At 40.0% G+C, this 21796-nt stretch overlaps 1 protein-coding gene across 1 annotated transcript in view; it reads right to left on the bottom strand.

Moving 5' to 3' along the window:
• Window positions 1–32: 32 nt before the first annotated feature.
• DOK6 (docking protein 6) overlaps window positions 33–21796 on the bottom strand; it is a 266352-nt gene continuing 244588 nt past the window's right edge. The window contains exon 8 of the mRNA XM_054817397.1: window positions 33–16072. Within this exon, the coding sequence (XP_054673372.1) occupies window positions 15933–16072 (140 nt within the window). The 3' untranslated portion in view covers window positions 33–15932. The remainder of the gene's footprint in view (window positions 16073–21796) is intronic.

Genomic DNA, 21796 nt, shown 5'->3' with positions numbered 1-21796 from the left:
TGTTTGTTTCACTTAGTGAAGGTTTTCAGATATATAGATGTTTGCATGTGAAGTTGATGAGGATACACAGAACTGTACTATTAATAAGTTGGCTTATTTCCTGAGTTATCAAATGTCATAGCAAACAATTCCAAGTTGTGCACAGCATTACAAATAAAACCCCGTAGTATCGGGTCGTTTCTTTGATGACCCCATTTATATTAAAATGCCAAAACAATAATGTAATGAATTTGATTACACTGAAGTTCTCAATTGGAACCCTGATACAGAAATATCCATAAGCCAAGAAGTTGGTATTGTTTCACTGCTTGTAGAGACAGTTAAAATATATGCCTACTTTACTGAGGGTAAAAAAGGGGGAGAGTTTGAGGTTAAGTACCTGGAGTACTAGATCGTTTTGATTATTTCTGGTAATGCCCTTATTTCTTGCCTCCCTTGGTACTTTTAGCTTGTCTTTTCAAAATAATTGCTTATTTTGGGGATTTGAGGAAGAAAAAAAATATCTGTAATGCACATCTTTGCAAGTATTTAATCTGTTTTAATTCAAATTCCATAGACATATTACTTCTACCAGGATAGTCCACAGGGAAAATCACATCACATATAGCATACTAAGAACAATATATTATTTTTTCAAACAAACCCAAAACAACAGCTTCATTTTTGTACCATGGTAATATCAGTGAACAGCAGCTGAACATGAGACTGATACAAATTAAATCTAAAAAGAAAACAACCCAAAACTTATCAGCATTCTCATTGCCTTAAAAACTAGTGAGCTACACACAAGAGAAACTTCCAAAAGTGTGATTTGAAATGTAATATTAAAACTCTTTAAATATTTTATGAGTCTGTCAGGATGGGACCCAGTAAGAGCCTGTTTGCTGTAACAGAGTTTGGATTATGTAAATAAACTTTCCAGTGTAAAATAGTACAAAGTATTGTTTATTGCTGATTATTTTCAATATTATCCATAGATTTGCCACCTTCTTTTGGGAACTTTTAGTTCCTTTTGAGTGAACTTCATCAACTGTAATTTGGAAGTTTTATGTTGAACAATTACTGTGCTATTTCATGCTGTACCTCTTGCCCAAATAGTTAAGAGAGAGAAAAAAAAATAATCAAGGAACGTGACACAACTATGGATAGCAACCAGCTCAGCATACTATCTAAACTTTAAGATTTGTTGTTGTTGTTGTTGTTGTTGTTGTTTCAAGGCCATAGAAAATTTACTGAAAGGAAATAAATATAATAAAGCAAGTTTTCATTAAAAAACATGCGTCTTGAATCACTGGGTAACTAGCTTCTGTGTAACTGGAAAATGAATCTATGAGATTTTAAGAAAAGTAAAACCAGATTTCTCTTCCATAATAATAACATTCATCTTTTATGCTGGGTGAAAAATTTAGATGTTTAAGTCCCACGTTCAAAGGAAAATTCCGTGATTAATAGTACTACTAAGTCTTTAACGGGAGTACACTCTCATGTCTTTTAAAAAAGAAATCAGAGAAAAAAATATTTGCAATCAGTCTTTGCTGAGACTTCTGAATGTAGGAGAGGCCGTCACCAGAGTTTGGGTCAACAGGGTGAATACTAAACTCACAGTCTATGAAAGAGGGTGAAAGAGCAGTAACCTACTTTATCTCCTGTTACTTTCTTTGTTCATCTCAAAAATGTTCCTTTAGCTTGAAGAGCTTCTCTCACTCTATAATTCGTTCATGATACAGCTCATTCTGCTTGTCTTCTGCTCTCCCTTGGCTGTGCATCTTGGGGTAAAACAAAGTTTCTGTGAGGAAACAGCCTGCTTTAGGGGCTTGACCCACCAAAGAACACGAGAAGATGGACTCCTCCAAACCCCCATGTTAGGCAAGGTAGTCCAGCACTTAACCCTCTTTCTGACCTCCACCTGCCCTAAATTCCCAGGTACCTTTTCTGTTAGGCACCTAAATTTTTTCAAGAACACTCAGAAACAGCTTGTTCTAACTGTGCTGTGCAACTTAACCACCTACCTCCTTTCCAGATCTTATCCCAGGACTAGGGGACAGGATGAGAGGACCAAGGCAACAAAGCAGGCAGATAGTTAAAGTACAGGTGCTACCAGCATTTGTTAGTCTGATGACAGGTGGATGCTAGCTTACTCCTGGGAGATCCAAATAAGAAACCTTATTTCAGAAAAAGACAAGATTTCAGAGGACTGATCTCACTATCAGATTCATTTCTAGTTTGTTTGTTGTGGTTTTTTTGTTTTGTTTTGTTTTTTTTTAAGAGGTGGTAGTCATTTTTTTTTAATCATAAAGATACTTGGGAACCAGTGATCTGACTTGTTTTAAATTTATTTTTAAATCTTATCTGCATCATGCTCCTCTAAACCTTCTATGTTATTGACCTATGTGAAGTTTCAAATCAATGATATTTATTTACAGTAGCTGAAACCCTGCCTCTGTAAGTACTCCTCAGTGCAAGTGAAAGAAAACTTATTTCCTTTAAAGCCTAGATGCTCAATAGGAGTTAATCCTCTAAATGGCTTTGTAAGTCTGACACTAAGGGTTAGTTCCAAAACCAGCCCTGTCTCTCTACAAGATAGGTGCTAAAATGCTCTTTTAGACTATGCGCCTCAGGAGTAGAAATCAGTTCTCAGACTGTACCATTTAAGGTGGAAGTAAGGAAACTCAAAAGACATTTCCAGCCCTCAGACATTTCTGGGGAACTGGTTTGGGCTAGAGCATGAGAGGCGCCTCCATTTCCATGCCTCGCTGGGATGTGGTGTCAGGGTATGTGTGGGCTCAGGGTTGCCACCGTCCCTTTGACATCCAGTGCGAAGGATTACACCTAAAGGCCCACAGTGGTCTTCAAAACATGAAGCTATACTGGACTTTTCGCTGTCACATGAAATGCGGGCTGTTTCTGCTACCACAGTCAGTTCATCCAGCATCCTACCTGCCAAGTCAGCCAGAGAATGGAAGACTCTGGCCCAGTTCTCCCCCAGCCGGTGTCAGACACACACTCCCTCTCCTCCACCCTTTCCAGCCTTCCCCCTGAACTGGGCTCCTGTACAGAAACGACCCATATTTCAAGGACTAAGAAGACCCTGCAGGGCTCTGTTGGGCACTCCTCCAGTGGGTGTCCTTGTTTCTGCTTTTGCCCATAAATATTTTTTTTTCTTTTGTTCTTTTCTAAGAGTAAAAGGCATTAAGAGCGATGAGAAGAAGATGAGCATCTACGCGATAGGTTTGCCAATGCTTCCTTTAAAATACGAGAGCCTCATCATCATCGAGACAGCCTCATCATCATCATCGTGACAGCCTCGCCTGTGGGAGCTCAGAGACTACTGGAGCAGGCTGCCACCATACCACGGGACTGTGCCACTGCTCTGACTAGTTTCTTGACCTTAATTAGGCTTGACTTATAAAGGTGTAGATTTACCTTACTATCCGTGCTATAGTCCTGCAGTTATATATCGCTACATATAACTTAGGATATAACGTTCAAGCTACAGATACCACGGGAAATGTACAAAGTTATCTAAGGCAAGTTTCAAAAGAATAATATGTTTATTACTTCCACACTACCCACATTGTTAGGCAGAATAATTAGATAAAATAGCTAATAAGAGTTACTAGCAGTGGCCGACGTAGTTCTCTAACCTTATGCTTACTTAAAAAGAGAATTTTGTAGTTTTAGAAAAAAAGTATCGTGATGATTCTAAAGGATATTTAACACCTTTCTTAAAAGTTTATTTAATTAGGCTGTTACACTAAATAAATCACTTATAGCATTAACCTGTAAGTTTTATAACATGATTTAAATGATCAATAGCTTATCATACTAAGATATAGTCAAACAAATGCACAGTATCTTTAATTTTTTCTTTTTTTAATACCTTTCTTCATTCATGTTGATGTCTACATATGTATTTGAAGAGAGAAATGTATGTTGGGAATATTTATATGTATTAAAATTATTCTCTGTTAATAACATTTTTTTCTCTGAAAAAAACTGTCTGAAGCAGACATTTATTATTTTCTTTTAAATTTCCATAATTTACCCAACAATAGCAGGAACTTTCCCACAGAATTCTGTCAGATCATTTTATAATTAGAAGCATAAAGGCTGAACACTTATGTATTTTTATGCATTATAAATGCAGATGTTGCTTTTATTACCCAGAATTTGATCAGCTGTGAAATATTCTAAATCATATTTTTAGCAATATTAGGTTGCAGTAAGTTCTACAAAGTTGCATGATAACAATCGTGATGTATTGTGCAAAATACAATTTTTTTTAAGCACCTGTATTGCATAATGCACGTTAGCTGGACTGGTACTTGGTTCTTCCAGCCAGGTTAGGGGCAAATGAGCACTCCTGAGTCCATTGTTACAGAGCTACTTGTTCACAGCTCCTGACAAAGTCAAAAGAAGCTGCATGCTCAGGGAACCTGTTTTGCACTCGACACGACCCATTGTTATGTGTTTAAATGTCTGCTAAATTCTCCCAATATTTTTAAAGATTACAGAATCTTTTTTGTTTAATTTTTGTTGATTTACTATGTTATTTTTCTTTTCCTTTTTATTAGGTTTCAGAAACTTCTCTCTTTTTCTGCAATGATATTTTTCAAAGAGGAAAAAAGAAATAAAAGGTGAACATGTGTCATACTTTCTAGGAAGTCATAATACTTTTTTTTCTGTATTGTCTATTTTTCCTTGTAACTGTATTAAATCAGTACTAGCTATAGGAGCAGTGCTGAGAATAGGCTTGACTGTAATCTTTTGTTACTAATATGGAATTGCCAAGAGAGCTGACTAATTTTGTGCTATATTCTATGCCCATTGCATTCTTGCTATCATACAATTTAAAAAAAAAAAAAGATTGAAAACAACGTATAGCCTATATTAAAAAGGAGGATTAACTTCTTAATGTCAAATATTATTACAGGAAAAAATCTACTCTAAAATATATCCATTCACTTGACAATCCCAGGATCATATGGGAATGTGGTAAATCTATTTAACCTCATGAGGATTTCTGTACTTAAGGAAAAAAAACAATGAACCCATTCTTCATAACTTTCAGTGTGAGACTTAAAAAAGATCAACTCCCTCATCTGAGAGAGCTGTATTGGGTCTGGCTGAGATGGAGTGACTTGTCCCCACAGCAGCCCTCCCCGTGCGGTGCTGTGTATCGGCAGCCAGCAAGGTGTTGGTAACACACCAGGGTTTTGGCTGCTGCTGAGCAGGGCTGGCACAGCACCAGGGCTGTCTCTCCAACGTTTCTTCCCCTCACCTGTACCCTGGGGGTGGGCAAGATCTTGGGAGGGGACACAGCCTGGACAGCTGACCCAAACTGACCAAAGGGCTATCCCATACCGTATGACGTCTGCTCAGCAATAAGAAGCTGAGAGGGGGAGAAAGTGGGGGCATTCATTTTTACATTTGTCTTCAGGACCAACCACTACACATACTGAAGCCCTACTTCTTGGGAAGTGGCCAGACATCACCTGCTGACGGGAAGTAGAGAGTAATCTTTTGGTTTTGTTCTGCTTCTGCGCATGGCATTTTGCTTTTGCTGTATTAAACTGCCTTTATCTTGTCTCACAGTTGTGGTTTTTTTCCATCTTATTTCCTGCTCTCCCTGTCCTGCTGAGGAGGGGAGTGACAGAGCGGCTTGGTGGGCACCTGGCATCCAGCCAAGATCGAACTGCCACAGTCCTTTCTGGTGCCCAATGTGGGGTTTTGTATTAAGCTGCAGCTATAGTAGTTATTAAATGGCAAGCTCCTGTGCGGGTCATGGAGCTTGTTTGGCTGCACTGCTTATCTCTCTATTTTGCTGAGCTTGGAACATATTAGTACAAATAATGGCTCTGTGATTTGCCCTGGCATTGATGTTATTGCTGTGCTGGGGGAGCTATCTTGTGGAGAGGATGAGGGAATACATCTCTCTCTTCCTACCTGGGATTGATGTGGATGGTTTTATTATGCAGGCTCCCAAGGTCCTTGTTCACCCTTACGTGAGCTGTTTAATACTAGTAATTAACACTGTTAGCATATTATGGTGTTTGTGCAATCTGGTCTCATCCCGGTGTTAAGAAAATTTTTGGGTGAGGCGATACTCAAATGTGCCCTGAGGTGCCCAGTCCCTGGGTGGCAGGGTGTGTGGAAGAATTTGGTCAGGTTCCTAGGATGGTTATCACCTCCCATAACCTGGGACTTCACACCTGAACAGGTAAGCAACCCTGGCAAACTGACAAGCCACCTGATAGAAGGGTGCCTTGCCTGCCCCAGTGAAAACCAGCAGCTTCTAGCACTGCACTGGGGCCTGGCCTGTGCCTATCGAGCCGCAGTTCAGTTCTCTCAGAGGACTGTGGTTGAGGCAGGGACACAAACTGCATCTGAGGACACCATGGTTGAGATAAGGGCCCAAACAACAACAACTACAGTAATTGCCTCAGTAGTGAAAAAGAAATAGTGGACAAGGAAAACAACAGGTCTGTGTCATTGATTAGTAAGGGAGGGGGAAGAGGGAAGGTTTGATCAACAAGCCAGTCCTTTGACAAAGAATTGGAGGAAGGAGTGAGAGAATTCAGACAGGAAGCAGAAACTACCCAGTCCCTGACCTCATCAGAACTGTGAGACATGTGGAAAGATTACAGCTGACAGCCAGCTGAGCAGATCACTGCCTGGCTGCTCTGATGCTGAGGTAACAGGGCCGACAGTCAGCAATTGGAAGGTAGGGAAGCCCAAAGGCTGGAATTCCTGGGTAAAAACCGGGGAATTGAGAGAAGAATTGGAAAGGAGGCAGCAATTTGCAGTCTCTGAAGATGTCTCCTCTCAAGTGTGAGGGCAAGATATCCATTCAGGGAAGATCTTGTGAAGTCCCCAGGAAAGTGGACTACCACAGATGAAGGAGCCCAGTTCATGAGAGAAGTAGCAGTGCTGGAAGTCATCTACAGTGATCTAAGTGTTGATGAGGTCTCCAAAGATCCAGAGGATGTCCTGTGCACACGGGTCATGTGGAGGAAGGTGATTCAAAGTGCCCCAGCATTATATTCTAACAGCTTGTGTTGCCTGGATATGGATACATCAACTGTGGAGACAGTGTCTTGGCTCCAAAACGTCAAAGAAAATATCTGTACCTCCTCGCCCCTATGGGCCAGCACCTTGGCTGTCAGGGTCACCCCAAGAAATCAGCAGTCTTCTGCCCGAGTCAGAGGGAAAGGGAGCCCCAGGTGCATGCCACATAGCGCACTCTGGTTCTTCCTGCATGACCGGGGGAGGACATGAGGAAGTGGGATGGTGAACCCACCTTTAAGGTGGACACCCATGTATGCAAACTGAGAGGGAAGACAGCTGTTAAGAAGGGATCACCCAAGAAGGGTAAGCATAGTTGCTGTAGAGACACAAGAAGGCAATGAACGATTTCCCAGACTTAGAAGAACTAAAATCACCTCACTTGATCCTGGTGAGGGGACTTTTGGTCTGGAACTGTGAGGGTCAGTCAGTGAATACTCTGACCAGAAACAGGAACAGAGAGACTATCATGGCCTGAATGAAGTGACACCACCACTGAGTGCTACTGTACGAGACATATTAGAGCTCCAGTATGAACTGGAGTTGAAGGCAGCCAAGTGGTACGCCACAAGTGACATTGCCAATGAGTTTTTCTCAATTCTTTTGGCAGAAGAGTGCAGGCCACAGTTTGCTTTCACTTGGAGGGTTGACCATTACAACTGGAATTGACTGCTCCAGGGGTGAAAGCACAGCCCTACCATTTGTCATGAAGTAATTCAAACTGCACTGTAAAAGGGTGATGCCCCTGAAATCCCCTTTACACATCAGGCAACCAGCGCTAAATGGAGTAAGAGAGTAGCGTTGGTCATGCGATTTGCTTGTCTGGGGAAACCCAACTGCCCAGGAATCCTGGAAGATCATGGACTGGCCAGAAGGCAGAGATTTTGGAGCACTGCCTGAGGAGGTAGCTCGTGCTCAAGCGGCACCACCATATGTAGGTTATCAGAAGATGAAAGGCATTGTGCTTTGTTTACTGATGGATCTTGTTCTGTGGTAGGAAACCATCAAAAGTGGAAAGCTTCTGTGTGGAGTCCCACCCATTGAGGCCACTGAAGGAAAAGGTGAGTGAAGTCAGTTTACAGAAGTGAAAGCTATTCAACTAGCCCTAGAGATTTCTGAATGAGAATAAGTGGCCAGTACTCTATCTCTACACTGACTCCTGGATGGTGGCTAATGCCCTGTGGGGGTGGCTACAGCAGTGGAAGAAGATCAATTGGCAGTGCAGGGGTAAACCCATCTGGGCTGCTGTGTTGTGGCAGGACATTGCTGCCAGGGTAGAAAACATGGCTTTAAAGTTACATCATGTAGATACTCACGTGCCCAAAATCTGCACCACTGAAGAACATCAAAACAATGAACAGGTAGACAAGGCTGCCAAAATTGAAGTAGCCCAGGTTGACTTGGACTGGGAGCATAAGGGTGAGTTATTCATAGCTTGATGGGCCCATGAAACATTGGGACATCTAGGGAGAGATGCAACATACAGATGGGCTTGTGATCGAGGGGTGGACCTGATGATGGAGACCATCACACATGAATGTGAAACATGTGCTGCAATCAGGCAAGCCACATGAGTAAAATCTACCTGGAATAGAGGGTGGTGGCTGGTTTTTGATATGGCGAGGCCTGGTAAATTGGCTATATTGGACCACTGCCACGAACATGCCAAGGCAAGCACTACATACTCACCATGGTGGAAACAACTACAGGTTGGCTGGGAACATACCCTGTAAACCATGCCACTGCCCAAACCACCATCTTAGGCCTTGAAAGGCAAATTTTGTGGTAACATATTACCCCAGAAATAATTGAATCAGACCATGGCACTCATTTTTGAAATAACCTCATAAACTCCTGGGCAAAGAAACACAGGATTGAGTGAGTGTATCACATCCTATATCAACCACAAGCCTCTGGAAAGACTGAGAGATATAATGGACTCTTTATTAAAGAGTATGTTGACCGCATTGAGTAATGGGGCATGGAAGCACTGGGATACAAATTTAGCAGAAGCCACTTGGTTGATTAACACCAGAGGATCTGCTAACCATCCTGGTCCTGCCCAAACAAAACCCTACATACTGTGGGAGGAGATAAGGTCCCCATAATGCACACTGAGGAGTGGCTGGTGAAGGCAGTGTGCATTGCTCCTCCCATGGGAAAAGGCAAAGCCATTTGTGGGATTGTCTTTGCTCAAGGATCTGGGTGTACTTGGTGGGTAATACGGAAGGATGGGGGGACCCAGTGTGTGCCTCAAGGAGATTTAACCTTGGAGGAAGAATAATCTGTGATGTGAATTGTATGTTGTAGGAAGTAATGTAGCAGGAACGACCTGAACCGATGAAGAGTGAGTTTTGTAAGAAAACGTATGAGTGCAATGATGACCCAAACCAAGCCGGTATTGGTGCCCAACAATTGAAAGTACTACTTCTTCTGTCCTGAGCACCCATCTAGACATATCGGTCATAGTTTGTTCTTTATGAACATCTGGAGGAGTGGAGGAAGCCCATGGAATGCAAGAGTAATATCTATCTGTTAAAGGAGAGGGGATAGTAGTTAATGCGAATGTATAAATTGGTGTGTTGGGTATAAAGATGGTATGTAGTGTAAGTTGCAAGTGTTGGAAAGAAGAGATTTCAGCAATGATAATTAAATACAATGGGATGGTTAGAAGACATATATATATGTATTAAATTATGTGAGAGCTGAGCATGACGCAAATGGTATGGAATAAGGGGTAGAGAGCTGTATTGGGTCTGGCTGAGATGGAGTAACTTGTCCCCACAGCAGCCCTCCCCGTGCGGTGCTGTATATCGGCAGCCAGCAAGGTGTTGGTAACACACCAGGGTTTTGGCTGCTGCTGAGCAGGGCTGGCACAGCACCAGGGCTGTCTCTCCAACATTTCTCCCCTCACTGGTAGGCTGGGGGTGGGCAAGATCTTGGGAGGGGACATCGCCAGGACAGCTGACCGAAGCTGCCCAAAGGGATATTCCATATTGTATGATGTCTGCTCAGCAGTAAAAGCTAAGAGAAAGGAGGAGGAGAGGGGGCATTTGTTATTATGACATTTGTCTACCAGAGTAACTGCTACATGTACTGAAGCCCTGCTTCCCAGGAAGTGGCCGGACATTGCTTGCTGATGGGAAGTAGAGAATAAATCTCTTGTTTTTCTTTGCTTTCCTGCATAGCCTTTGTTTTTGCTTTATTAAACTGCCTTTATCTTGACCCATAAGGTTTTTTCCATCTTATTTTCTGCCCTCCCTGTCCTGCTGAGGAGGGGAGTGACAGAGCGGCTTGGTGGGCACCTGGCATCCAGCCAGGGTCAGCCCACCACAAGCACATATTAGATTCTGAGACTATTTAGTTGAAAAGGAAATCTTTTCTCCATTACAGCTTGCAATGTCATAACAATACTGACATTTTGAAATGCTTTAATTATAAATAATCATACTTAAACCTGTTACTTTCATATCTGTTTTAACCATACCCATAAAAATCTGTCAAGGTGCATATGCGTGCAAAGATGCTTTTCGCATCTTTGCAATGTGAAACTTCCATTTTCTTCAATAGAACCAGTTCACTTATGGATTCTAATATTTAGGTTTCTAAGCATAATGCCATTTAAATTATTGCTGAATACACAGCACCTTTACCTATCACCTTTTGCTGTCTTGTAAGGGCCTGGACAGAGAGATAAACTTCTTGTTACAACACGTTAGTCAATATTCTTTGACATTTCTTTCATTCCACCATATGCCTGTACTTGTTTCCAATATAACACATCTTTTTATCTAAAATCAAAAGTGAGGAGCATTTATTTATAATATCAAGAACAAACACAGCACCCTTAATGGAGTGCAAGACTTTATATCTGCAGAATTAATATATCCAACCTTATACCCTTTGATTTTAAAGTTATGCCACTACAATGGTGTTGCACAGTCATTATCTTCTGCTTACAAAACATAGGTAGGCACCCCAACCAGTTGTCTGTGGTGAAAAACATAAGATTCTAATATATACAGGTTGTGTAACAAGTTGGTTTGAAAAGAGTCACAAGTGTTTGGACAATGTACGGAAAAATGAAACTTTCCAGTGCTGTTTCATTTGTTCTTGTAATCAAACAGCAGCTTTTCACACTTTCTCCACAGTCCACTCTATTCTGTGTGTGGATGAAAGCCACATTTATTCCTTTGCCGCAGGTATAAAAAGAGATAAAGTACACTGATATTAAACACTAAAAAAGAGATTAATTGGAACACCTTCCTGTTTAGGAAGAAACAGATGTAAATAATTCTATATTTCATGCTAAAAAGCACAGCCATTTGAGAGACTCATATTTTCTCATGGAAAACCACCCTGCAGTTTCTAGGTTACCAGGTGAAAACTAGTGAATGTGGCTGGTGAGCTAAGTCTGAGTAGAGGTTTGTATGCTACAGGCTGATGGTTTTTGTCAGTTCCTAGAGATCAAATATCTCAAAAATCACTACTCCTCATAGTATTGCCTATTAGACTGGAGAGCTGAACAAGCATGAAGTTAATTCCTTTTCTGATAAATGCAATACAGAGATCTGATTAATGCTCTTTTTTTCTCTTTGCCATGAACAGGTAAGGGTCTTCAGAGACTGCCTGCACTTGGCAACTCCTAAATAAATGGGTGCCTGAAGGCTGTATGTTGTACTTAAATTATTGCTATAGAGAGCACTTTAAAAGAATTTTGACCTCAGATATTCCATTTCAACCCCTCCTCCAGCAAAGTCTTATTAGCTTAGAACAAGACTTGTTTAGAAATGTGTTTGCTGCTTCCCAACAGGATTTCTATTCACATGCCATGAAATGAAGTATTTTTCCCAAAATGTCATGGTAGACTTTTGTTAAAACAAAAGAGAGCACCTATTGTTGCTGTCTAACAAACTTATTTGGTTTGTCAATACATTTCCAAGCTTGACATGCTAGCTTTAGGGGGGAAAAAAAAAAAAAAAAATCCAAGAACAGGTTTTTGCATGGACATGTTACATGTGAGGAGCTGGAATCAGAGCCTACCACAGAAAACTAAAGACTAAACATTTACTCAGTAAGACAGCAAACTCCATGTTACAAGATATTCTTTTTTTTTCCTTTATGTAGCCAGGCAAAAGTGTTTCAAAGGAGTATACTCAGAGATGATTTAAACTATCAATAACATGTAGCTGTTTAAAAAAATGGGGCTACTCTAGTATCTTAGCACCATTTGATGATTTATTACTGGTCTTCAATTTCTCCTTTTCTGCACCAAGTGACTTCAAAGTCAAAAGTACCAGCATGCATCAATCTATAATACTCACAGTTAAGATATATTAGCAACTATATTTAGTTATGCTGTGTGCTATTTGCTCATAGGGGTGTATATATTGTTATCAAGGGTCATATTTTAAAAATTTAAATCAAGATTACGGTTATGTATTCATAACACATTCTCAGAACCAAAATGAAAGCGATAGCCTTATGTTATTTTTTCTATTTTATAATGTACTAATGCTAAGTTCCATTTGTACCAGTTGCACCTGGTTACCACTGAAGACATTTTGTTGCCCTCCATCTCTTCACAGCTCATTAGCTGAAAACAGAGAGCTCCCCTTGGGTCAGGAGTAGACGTATTATCTGTGTGCCTTGCACATGAAGAAAGCCGAGACTTGAACAGGGACCCAATGGGTCCCTGGGCCTATTTAAAAGCCCTTGTAGTCTCTAGGCAAGCAGCTCTACCACGTGTGCCAAAAGAGAGTTTTCCTTCTGGCGGAAGCACTAGGAGCTGTACAAAGTAGTCTCAGTGGGAAATCACTTAGATTATCGACAGGCATATGCCAGGAATTAAAGATATTCCGTGAAAACAGAGTTTTCTGGCAAACTGTTGGCGCAGTGCCTACCTGGTTCTCATGGAGCTTTTCTGAGGAACATTTCTGGAAGCTACGTAAACACACAAATGTTATAGTGATATCATCTGCTGTTCTGGAGTGGCACTAATGGCAACATCCACTGGCTGCTGAATACCTTTGTGCTTCAGATGCCCAGTCTTCTTAGATTGTGTTACAGTACGCTGTGAAGTTGCACCCTTATTTTCAACTTCCAGTGTGGTTGCATTTACTTTCTACAAGAAGTAGGTTCCCAATAGGTCAGGTTTGCTTTTTGTTGGTTGCTTTCTCCAGCTTTCTCTTGGAGTTCAGTTTTCTACCTATTGCTGCAAGATGGGACTTCACAGATGTTTATAAATGTATGAGTTGAGAGGATAGTTGCCTTGTACAATGACAGCAAAATATTTAGTTAAACTCCTATACATGGCCAATCTTCCCCGCCCCCCCCCCCCTTTTTTTTTGTGTGTGTCTTGTTTGGAAATAGCATCTACATTTTTATTAACTAGAAAATATTCATGCACTGCATAGGAAGACAAAACCATCTGTGACAGACAGCAAGTGTTCCCCAGCAAACAGAAAGAGCACACTATATAGCTCTTACGCTTTTTATCTAAACACAGCTAAAGCACTAGCTTTAGGTTTTAGATAGGTTCTTAATGTGTATGGGCACTGGAACTATAAAGCAGTTCTGATATTCTCCTGTTTTACTCTTTCCCCGCTTTTGTACTGTGTAGAATATAGAAGTATTAAATGACTGGTATTCAAGTCACAGAAGAAAATAGTTACATGGACACAGCACAGAAATCTCCAGATCATATTGGAAATTTAATCTAAGAAATTTTAAAGAAAAGATATAATTTTAGGGCAAGTGAAAGAATTGCAGTTGCATAGGAATAAAAATAACTGGCCAGTTCCTCAAAAGGCATATATTTGGCAAAGCTGTATTGAATAATGGAATTACAGCAGCACAGTATCTATCCTTTTTGTATCGCATTTTTCATGTAACATTTGCCAACTGGAAATTTTCCCAAAGCAAAATGTCAAACAAATTTTTTTCTTAAATGAAAGTGTGAATGAAGCTTCCTTGATGGGCACAGCTCAGAGAGCACCATAGGTACAGCTCCCTGACAGCGTGGGACAGCAGTTTTTCATCTTAGCTCATTAAAATACTCTCTGTAGGGAGCCGTTCTATTCCTGAGTATGGCAGCACTGTGAGAAGGAAAAGAGGTAGTGAATGAGACAGGGAAAAAGAGGAAAAATAAATAAAGCTGGTTGTGGTGGGGTAGAAGTGTTTCATTCAAGTGGATCACAAAGCTTTGTTGTTCAGCAGCTGTTCACTGAAGTGTGGAAAGCTGTAAGTCTGCTTAGTCTGTAAGTCTCTTAGCCTGGAAAATGGTTGGAGAAAAGCTGGACATACTGTATTGGTAAATGTTTAATCAAAAGCAGAAGTTTCTTCCATACTTTTTAATACATATATATATGTGCATATATAAAACAACCCAACAGCACTTTCTCAGTTAAATTATGGTACATAAAACTGATTGTTTCATTGGAAAAGAGTCTATGTGTCTCCTCCTTGATACGCTTCCTCAACCTGTCCTGAGAAACAACTACTGAGACAAATCCCTCTAGTAATCATGGCAATCATTTCACACTGGAAACAGAACACAAGGATGCTCAGATCATAGCAAGAGGGCAGATTTGTCTCCCCACAATTTCAAACATTTCAGGGCATTGCAAGAAGTACATAAATATTTGATACCACTTACAAAAATCTAAATGTTCAGGATAGATAAAACTTGTTCTCCACCTACAGGTATGCCTTCCAACTTATTCCCTCGTTATTGATTACAAACACACCTACTACAGTTCATTTTTTAAAGATGTCTTCCAAAGACAGAAAATTTCCATTGAGAGGTACTCATCGTCCTTTTCAAAGTAAACCGATGCTTGACACATGATCATACAAGATACAATGTGCATCTAAAACAGAAATCTGAGAACGAAACAAAGAAAATCAAAGTAACGCTGACCAGAAAGACAAGACCAGAGCTCAGCTCTACCGTATCTGGCCCAGCCGTGGCACAGGCGGTGGCCAGCCGGGGATGCAGCCCACTTTTATTTGTCTGAATAACAGTTTTCCCACTTTTTAAAGTTAGGCTTGCAGGCATGGTTCCCTAAATAATTTGCAAATAAGAAGACTTCGCGGCAGTTCTGAGGATGAAACTGTGCTGCTGATATGGACGTTCACAGGTCTCAGGGGTGTCGTGAGAATTATGTATGTATTAGTAAGGGATGAATTTCTGCCCCCGGAATTTAAGATTAGATCCGTACCAGGCAATAACTTTACCTTAATGTATCAAACTCTATTCCCAACAAACTGTATTAGCCTGCTACTCCAGTTTCTGTTGGTGTCTGGCTCAAAAAACACCCGACCACCCTGTAGGGTAATGAACAAACTCGCTTGGATCTGAAGGTGCTGATGCTGCGTCTCGAATTGGCGACATTTCAGCGACTCCAGCAGGAATCAGTGGGCTGTGGCAAGGACCTAAAAATGTTACAGGTGAAGACGGGCGGGCCTGCTGGTGGAGGCGGGTAGGAAGGCCCCGATGTCGAATGCGCCATTGCGACGGAGCCCCAGAACGGGCCTTCTCCGGTCATGCAGAAACCTTCACACCAACACAGTTTTGTTTGTTTCCATCACTTTCTCACAACACGAACGCGTCCCCCTCCACCCCCCACCCGCCCCCTCCTTTCTGAACATATCAACAAAAGGAACGGCAAAATAAATAAATAAAGACTTAGCCTCTGCTTTGGGGAAGCCGCCTTTTCAGGTTTCCGCCTTGGCGGTGACCCGTCTGGAGCTGGTAGGCATCAGTTTTCACGGAAAATGGTGGGTGCGGAGGGGGCCGGTGGCTCCCCGGCCCTGGCGACAGGCTCCAGGCTCGAATGTCTCTCTCGGCCGGCCGCCCCCGGCTGTCATTGCACCAGGCCTGAGCCGTAGCTGAAGGCGTAGCTGCTGGCCAGGGAGAGGGACTGCTGGTGCTCCTCGCCCTGCTCCGAGGGGTAGCTGGGAAATGTCTGCGCCCGGGACACCTTCGCTGAGCCGAGGCTGTGACCTGTGGAGGGGGGGAACGACATGGACACAAAAAATGTAACTAGGCTTTAATTTAATTTTAATTTACTTGAAGCCTTTTGCCAGGGACATGGAGTCCGATGGGCTGACTTCACACTGCCCGATGGTGCCAGGGTGCCTGAGACATGCCATGTCGGGCCCTTCTGGAGCTGCAGGGGAGGGTTTTGCCCTTGCCTGAGGGCACCAGAGGCTGATGGATGCCCAGCAAAGGCAGAAGGTCCCACACCCAACTCAGGCATAATTTAGGCTCAGAATTACTTTTTTTTTTTAAACTGCAGAATATAATATCTGTATATTTGCTATTCTATAAATCTCAGTTATATTTGTTAGTTAGAGCTGATAAAGAACTAAAACACACCTCTTCTTTATCTGAAGCACTGCTTAATTTGTGGAAGTTACACCAGCGGTTCCAAAGGGATTTGTCACACAAACGCCGCTTCACGTACTTACTGTCTTTTAAATAGGATGCCAGTTTGTCAGGTAAACACAGCATCATCATCATTTCAAAATGAACTGGAGGTGGGATATGGTCCACGTGACAGAATACGGATTGGGAAGAGGATGCGCGAGATGTTTTCTCAGACGAGCTTGTGAATCTCATATAACCGTGGCTTGTTCACTCGCAGCTTGTGAGATGGGAAACCATGTGTGAAAGGTCATTAAAAAAACAATGACCAAACTCAGAAGACGACTCCTATGACCCAATTCTGTAACCTGATCATTCTCCTGTCTCAAAATTCCCTTTTGAAATTGAGATTTAATTAGTAACTAAAAGTTAATTTCCAAAGTGCGAATCTTCATGCAACGTATATTCTTATTTTTTTGGAAATGTATACTGAAGTCTGGCTTTAAAATGGTTTCGGATAATGATAAATAATAAAAATAATAAAAATAATAAAATAATAAATAATAATAAATAATATTATAATATTTTAATATATTATATATAATATATATTATATATAATATATATTATAATATAATAAATAATAAAAATAAAAATAATAAAAAATTTCTTTAAAACATGTATTATATGTAGGAATGCAAAATCATATTTTTCCTTCAACCACAGAGATATTAAAGGATAGCTGTAACAGAGTATAGAATAAAATGCTGAAGAACTCAGCTCATGTTGAAATGTTTCAAAAGTTAGCAGCTTTCTAGACTGCCCCAGTAGTGCTGGAACCAAGAATGATGGTCACTGTATTTGGCAAAAATTTTGTCCAAGCTTGTATTTGGAAAAGTTTGGCTATAACGTGTTACTGACTGCCTCATGAAAAAAAAAAATTGTGATCCCCCTGAAGATAAGTCTATCAGAGCAATACTGGGACCAAGAGAGAAAAAAACAAAACTAAATGAAAAATAGAATTAAAAGTATATCCCAGTGACACTGGAGACAATAAAACTAGAGACTGAATTCCCAGTGGCACATTAATGGTCATAAAAATCCCTTTCATAGCATGACCAAGCAGGATGAATTTTGTATGTATATTTTTACTATCCATTTCCTGGGTTAAATTGACATTGGCTATCAAAAATCTGACTGAGATGCCAGGTTTAGATGTTTTCTGCTTCAAGAACTTTTGCATCAAACTGAATTAAAATGTATGGTGGCTGTGAGGCCTGAGCTGCAAAGCAAAAGCACTGATAATACTTTGAGAATAGTCTTAAATGTTTTATTGCTTTGACCAATTTTTAACCATGATATTGAGGCCTTCATACATTTTTACTTTTTTGGGGGGATTTGCATCACAATTACTGTTAGATATTTTTGTTTCAATTTAATGCAAATCTAAATATAGAAAGTTCCATGATTGGAGGTTTTCATTTTGTATTCCAAATCTGGCATTTTTCTTTCTAAGGATGTAAGGTCTTGTTTTCTTTTTACCCAGAAGCTAGAATCATATATATTTTAAGGGCCATAGAGAACTGCTAATCCAGCCATGTGATTTGCTCTGTACAATTTTTCTCTTTCTTATCAATAAAGATAAATAAAATATGTCAAGTTACCATTTTCCTCCATTCTCTCTATGTGTTTTATCCAAAAAATGTAAAACACAAAAACAGTCCCTGTGGCAATGAGCAGGAGTAAAGACACTTGCCAACCAAGGGAGTTCCCTAAACTCAGGCCTATTTGTATTACGTGCTGTATCTCATATAACTAATTTTGAAGTCACTTCTGTAGAATAGTGCAGCTTTAATACAGTGATGAAGAGTGCCCCTACTAAACTAATTTCTAGCCAAGGTATCGAGGCAGTCTCTTAGCATATAAAAGATGAATTTGAACCTATTAAAGTTAAAAAGGAAATTAAATTCAGGTCTTCCATTTCCTAGATGTGTGCATCAGCTGTTAGCACATCCCTAACTATTCTTTGAAAGAAAATTTGCAGCTGCTAAATCTCACAACAGGGCTGAATTTAGCCATTCTGTAACCAAAGGGCTTAATGAGGTTAAGTGATTTCTTCTTCCTTGTATAGCTACTATGAAGAAAATTAACTATATCCCAGTCAAAACTAGCATACACACTCAACATAGCCAAAAGATCTAAGACACCTGGTCGAGGCTCAAGCCAAGGAGTATGACATCAATATATGGAAATAATAACAAAAAGAATAGAGGACATTGGTTCAAATGAAATGAGAAAGCCATGAGTAACAGAGAATTTGTGAGTTTAGGAATGAATGGGTATATGTAATATGTTTACTTTCAACTTACGTTTTTTTTTTAAACAATAAACTATGTTAATATATTTAAATAAAATTAATCAAAAAATAATGGTAGTAAAATAATGAAATAGTCCAATGGTTCCAAGTTGGCTTAAGACTTCTAAATAGTAAATTTCCAAAATATAGGGGTTTGTTCAGCTTTTTTTTAAATTTAGTGTATCTCGTTGGAAATTCGAAATGGTGATCTATTCTTTTATTTGCATTCCTACTAAATGTTATTTTAATACTCATACAGCTGATTAGCCTTATGGGGTTTTAGGCACTGCAGCATCTCCACAATTACACTTTATGTCACCAGTAAGGATTTCGAAACTGAAGATACAGGAAAAGTTTTTGCAGTAAATAATTTAAGTTCCACAGCTTTCTAAGCTTCCTGCTTCTATAGTATTTTCTGTGTGATATTTGGGTCTTAAAGGTTAAGAGAGAAGAAGAATGCTGTTTGTGGATTTTGCAGTTCTTTGGTACCACAGCTGTTTTCAAGAATACAAAACTGCTCTCTACTGTTCTGAAGTCAGCATAAGAGGAATTTGATTACCACACACTTCGTGACCTGAAGATACCGGTAGAATTGAGTGAGTTTTTTCCTGTGGCTTACGTATGAAATGTTTTGGGTTTTTTCTGTTCTAGGACAGGACCTTGGAAAGGTAATATTCAGCCTACTTCATCCTTTATTTAAATTTACTCTCAGGATCATAGAATGCAATGAAGCTGTAGTCCAAAGCAATTAGGTATGAATGATTCATCAAGATAATTTAATGTAACCTGGCAAATTACACCAAAATTAGATTTTTCCTGATCTTAATTATGTTGGAAGCAGAGGCAGTATACACAAGGATCTTATTTCATGACATGGTGCTTATTTATAACAATTCTTTAGAGGAAAAACCCAATGGTTTCCTAGTAACAGCAGTGATTGATGTACATATAAGTAGATTGATCACAACTTCTAAGAGAAAAATTGCCATACTCAGCTAAATGAAAAGAAAAAAAAAAAAGACAAGAGATCCACGGTAAGCTTTAAATGCTCCCTTACTGCTGCTTCTTAGGAGATGTTTCTCTCTGTTTCAGATTCAGAATTCAAATCCTTAACCAGAAGGTAGGCGCCAACCAGCCCTTCTTCTCTTCTAACTGAAAAAAAAGCTCATGTTTTTCTTTTCCAAAACAGGAATTCAAGTGACTCTCTCATCTGATATCCTTTGGTTAGAGCACTCATCTGTGATGTACAAGTCCTGTGTTAAAATTCCCCTCTTCCTGTGGGTAAGGTCTGACATTACACTTTCTGTAACGGAAAAATCAGCTGAAAATGTTCCCTTTCTCCTCTCTGCCCATGCTGCTGTTCACTGTCCCTCAGCTGTGCCGCTGCGACTGAAAGGCTGCTTTGTAGACTGAAGCATTTTGGTCATCTGGTTTGCAAGAGCCCTACAAATGGTTGTAGTGGCACAGCTGAAGAGCAGGTACAAGCAGCCAAGGGTAAAAGATGGCAGGGTTTTTCTCAGGCTGGCTTTGGGGCCAGACAGTTTGTTTGGGGAATGATGACCTGCGAGCAATATGCAACCAAATGCAGGCAAATGCTGTCGCCACCAGACTACTCACTTCTCTGATGCAGTATCATTTTTGAAACCCTGTCACTAAGCTTTTCTAATAAAAGAGCTAATATAAGTGTACATTTTTGCAGTACAATGATTAAAAATTAATAGAACCAGACACTCCTGTGTTTCAGCTTCTGTTGCAGGCCTTTTAAGTATCTCATATTAGATAGTCATTAGGTAAAACAAAGCAGCAGACTTTTGCAGCTGCACAGCAAGCTTTCATCTGGGATTTCTTAACCTCTGAACAGATGACTTTACAAACAAAATCATGTTCTTCTAATGCAGCTTTACTTTTCTAAGTAATAAAAATAAACTTTATTTTTGAAAATAAAATTTGGCATTTCCATTCCCAGGATTATGAGCACAAAATTGAAGTCATTAAATTAAAGCCAATTGGATATCTTTATTAGTATTATGTTTTGTATATTTGTACTTGGGAGTGCTCTGAGACTTCATGAGCCCAAGAGCTCTGCGATTGCTATAGATGTTTCTATAAATGTTATAGAAAAACATGGTTGTTCAAAAGAAATTTCTATGAATCAGTCAGTGCAAGCTAAGACCAAATAAAGTGAATCACTTGTTGCATTATAAAGCAATCTCTCCTTTTTAGAAATATTCATTGGAAAATTCTGTTGTTCACAATAAACAGAACAGTCTGGAAACCAGTGAAACAATGAGGTTTTTTCCACAAAGGATGGTGCAAGGAGGTGGAAAAACACCAATTAGCTACCAAACATTTCAGGAATGAAATGATAGTAAGAAGGAGTTAGTTGTGCGTTGTTTCCTCACACAGTTCTCAGCGGACAATAAATGCGGTCCTTCAGCCAGAAAAGTTCACAAAACTGTACCAGCCTTTAATCTAGATTTATGTTCTCTAAGGGCTTTCCCAACAGCAGTGAAATCTCCTAGTTATACCAGAGGAGGCCTGCGGATCGTACTGAGGATATGGTTTTGATGGGGAAGCGTGTCTCGAGATGCTTCAACCTCTAATATTCTTTTTTTGCAGCATTTTTGTTAAGACACAGGACAAAATGGGAAAAGCACTGTAGCTACGCACTGAAAGCCCACTAGGGAAAATGAAACACTTACTGCAAGAAACTAAATTATTATGACTGCTTATTTGAGATGGAAGCTTTTATCCTCCAAGAGCTTTTGTTGCAAAGAAAGAGACTACACATTTTATTCTGGATAAAGAAAATTTTCCTCAGAAAAACCCTACTACAATCTCAAATCAGTTAAGTGGCTATTATTGCATCAAAAAGGATACTTTCATTTAAGGCAGAAAATAAATGATTGCTGTTATCCTATTTATAAATTGATACTGGTTAAAATTCTGCCAACTCTCCGTATTGAATATACAGTGTCTTCTATTGAGCTCTTGATGACAAAGCA

This window comes from Grus americana, chromosome 2 (assembly GCF_028858705.1).
Source record: "Grus americana isolate bGruAme1 chromosome 2, bGruAme1.mat, whole genome shotgun sequence".
In the NCBI taxonomy this organism is placed as follows: Eukaryota; Metazoa; Chordata; class Aves; order Gruiformes; family Gruidae; genus Grus; species Grus americana.
Note: the sequence above shows the minus strand (reverse complement) of the source record. Positions and strands in the feature narration are given on the sequence as shown.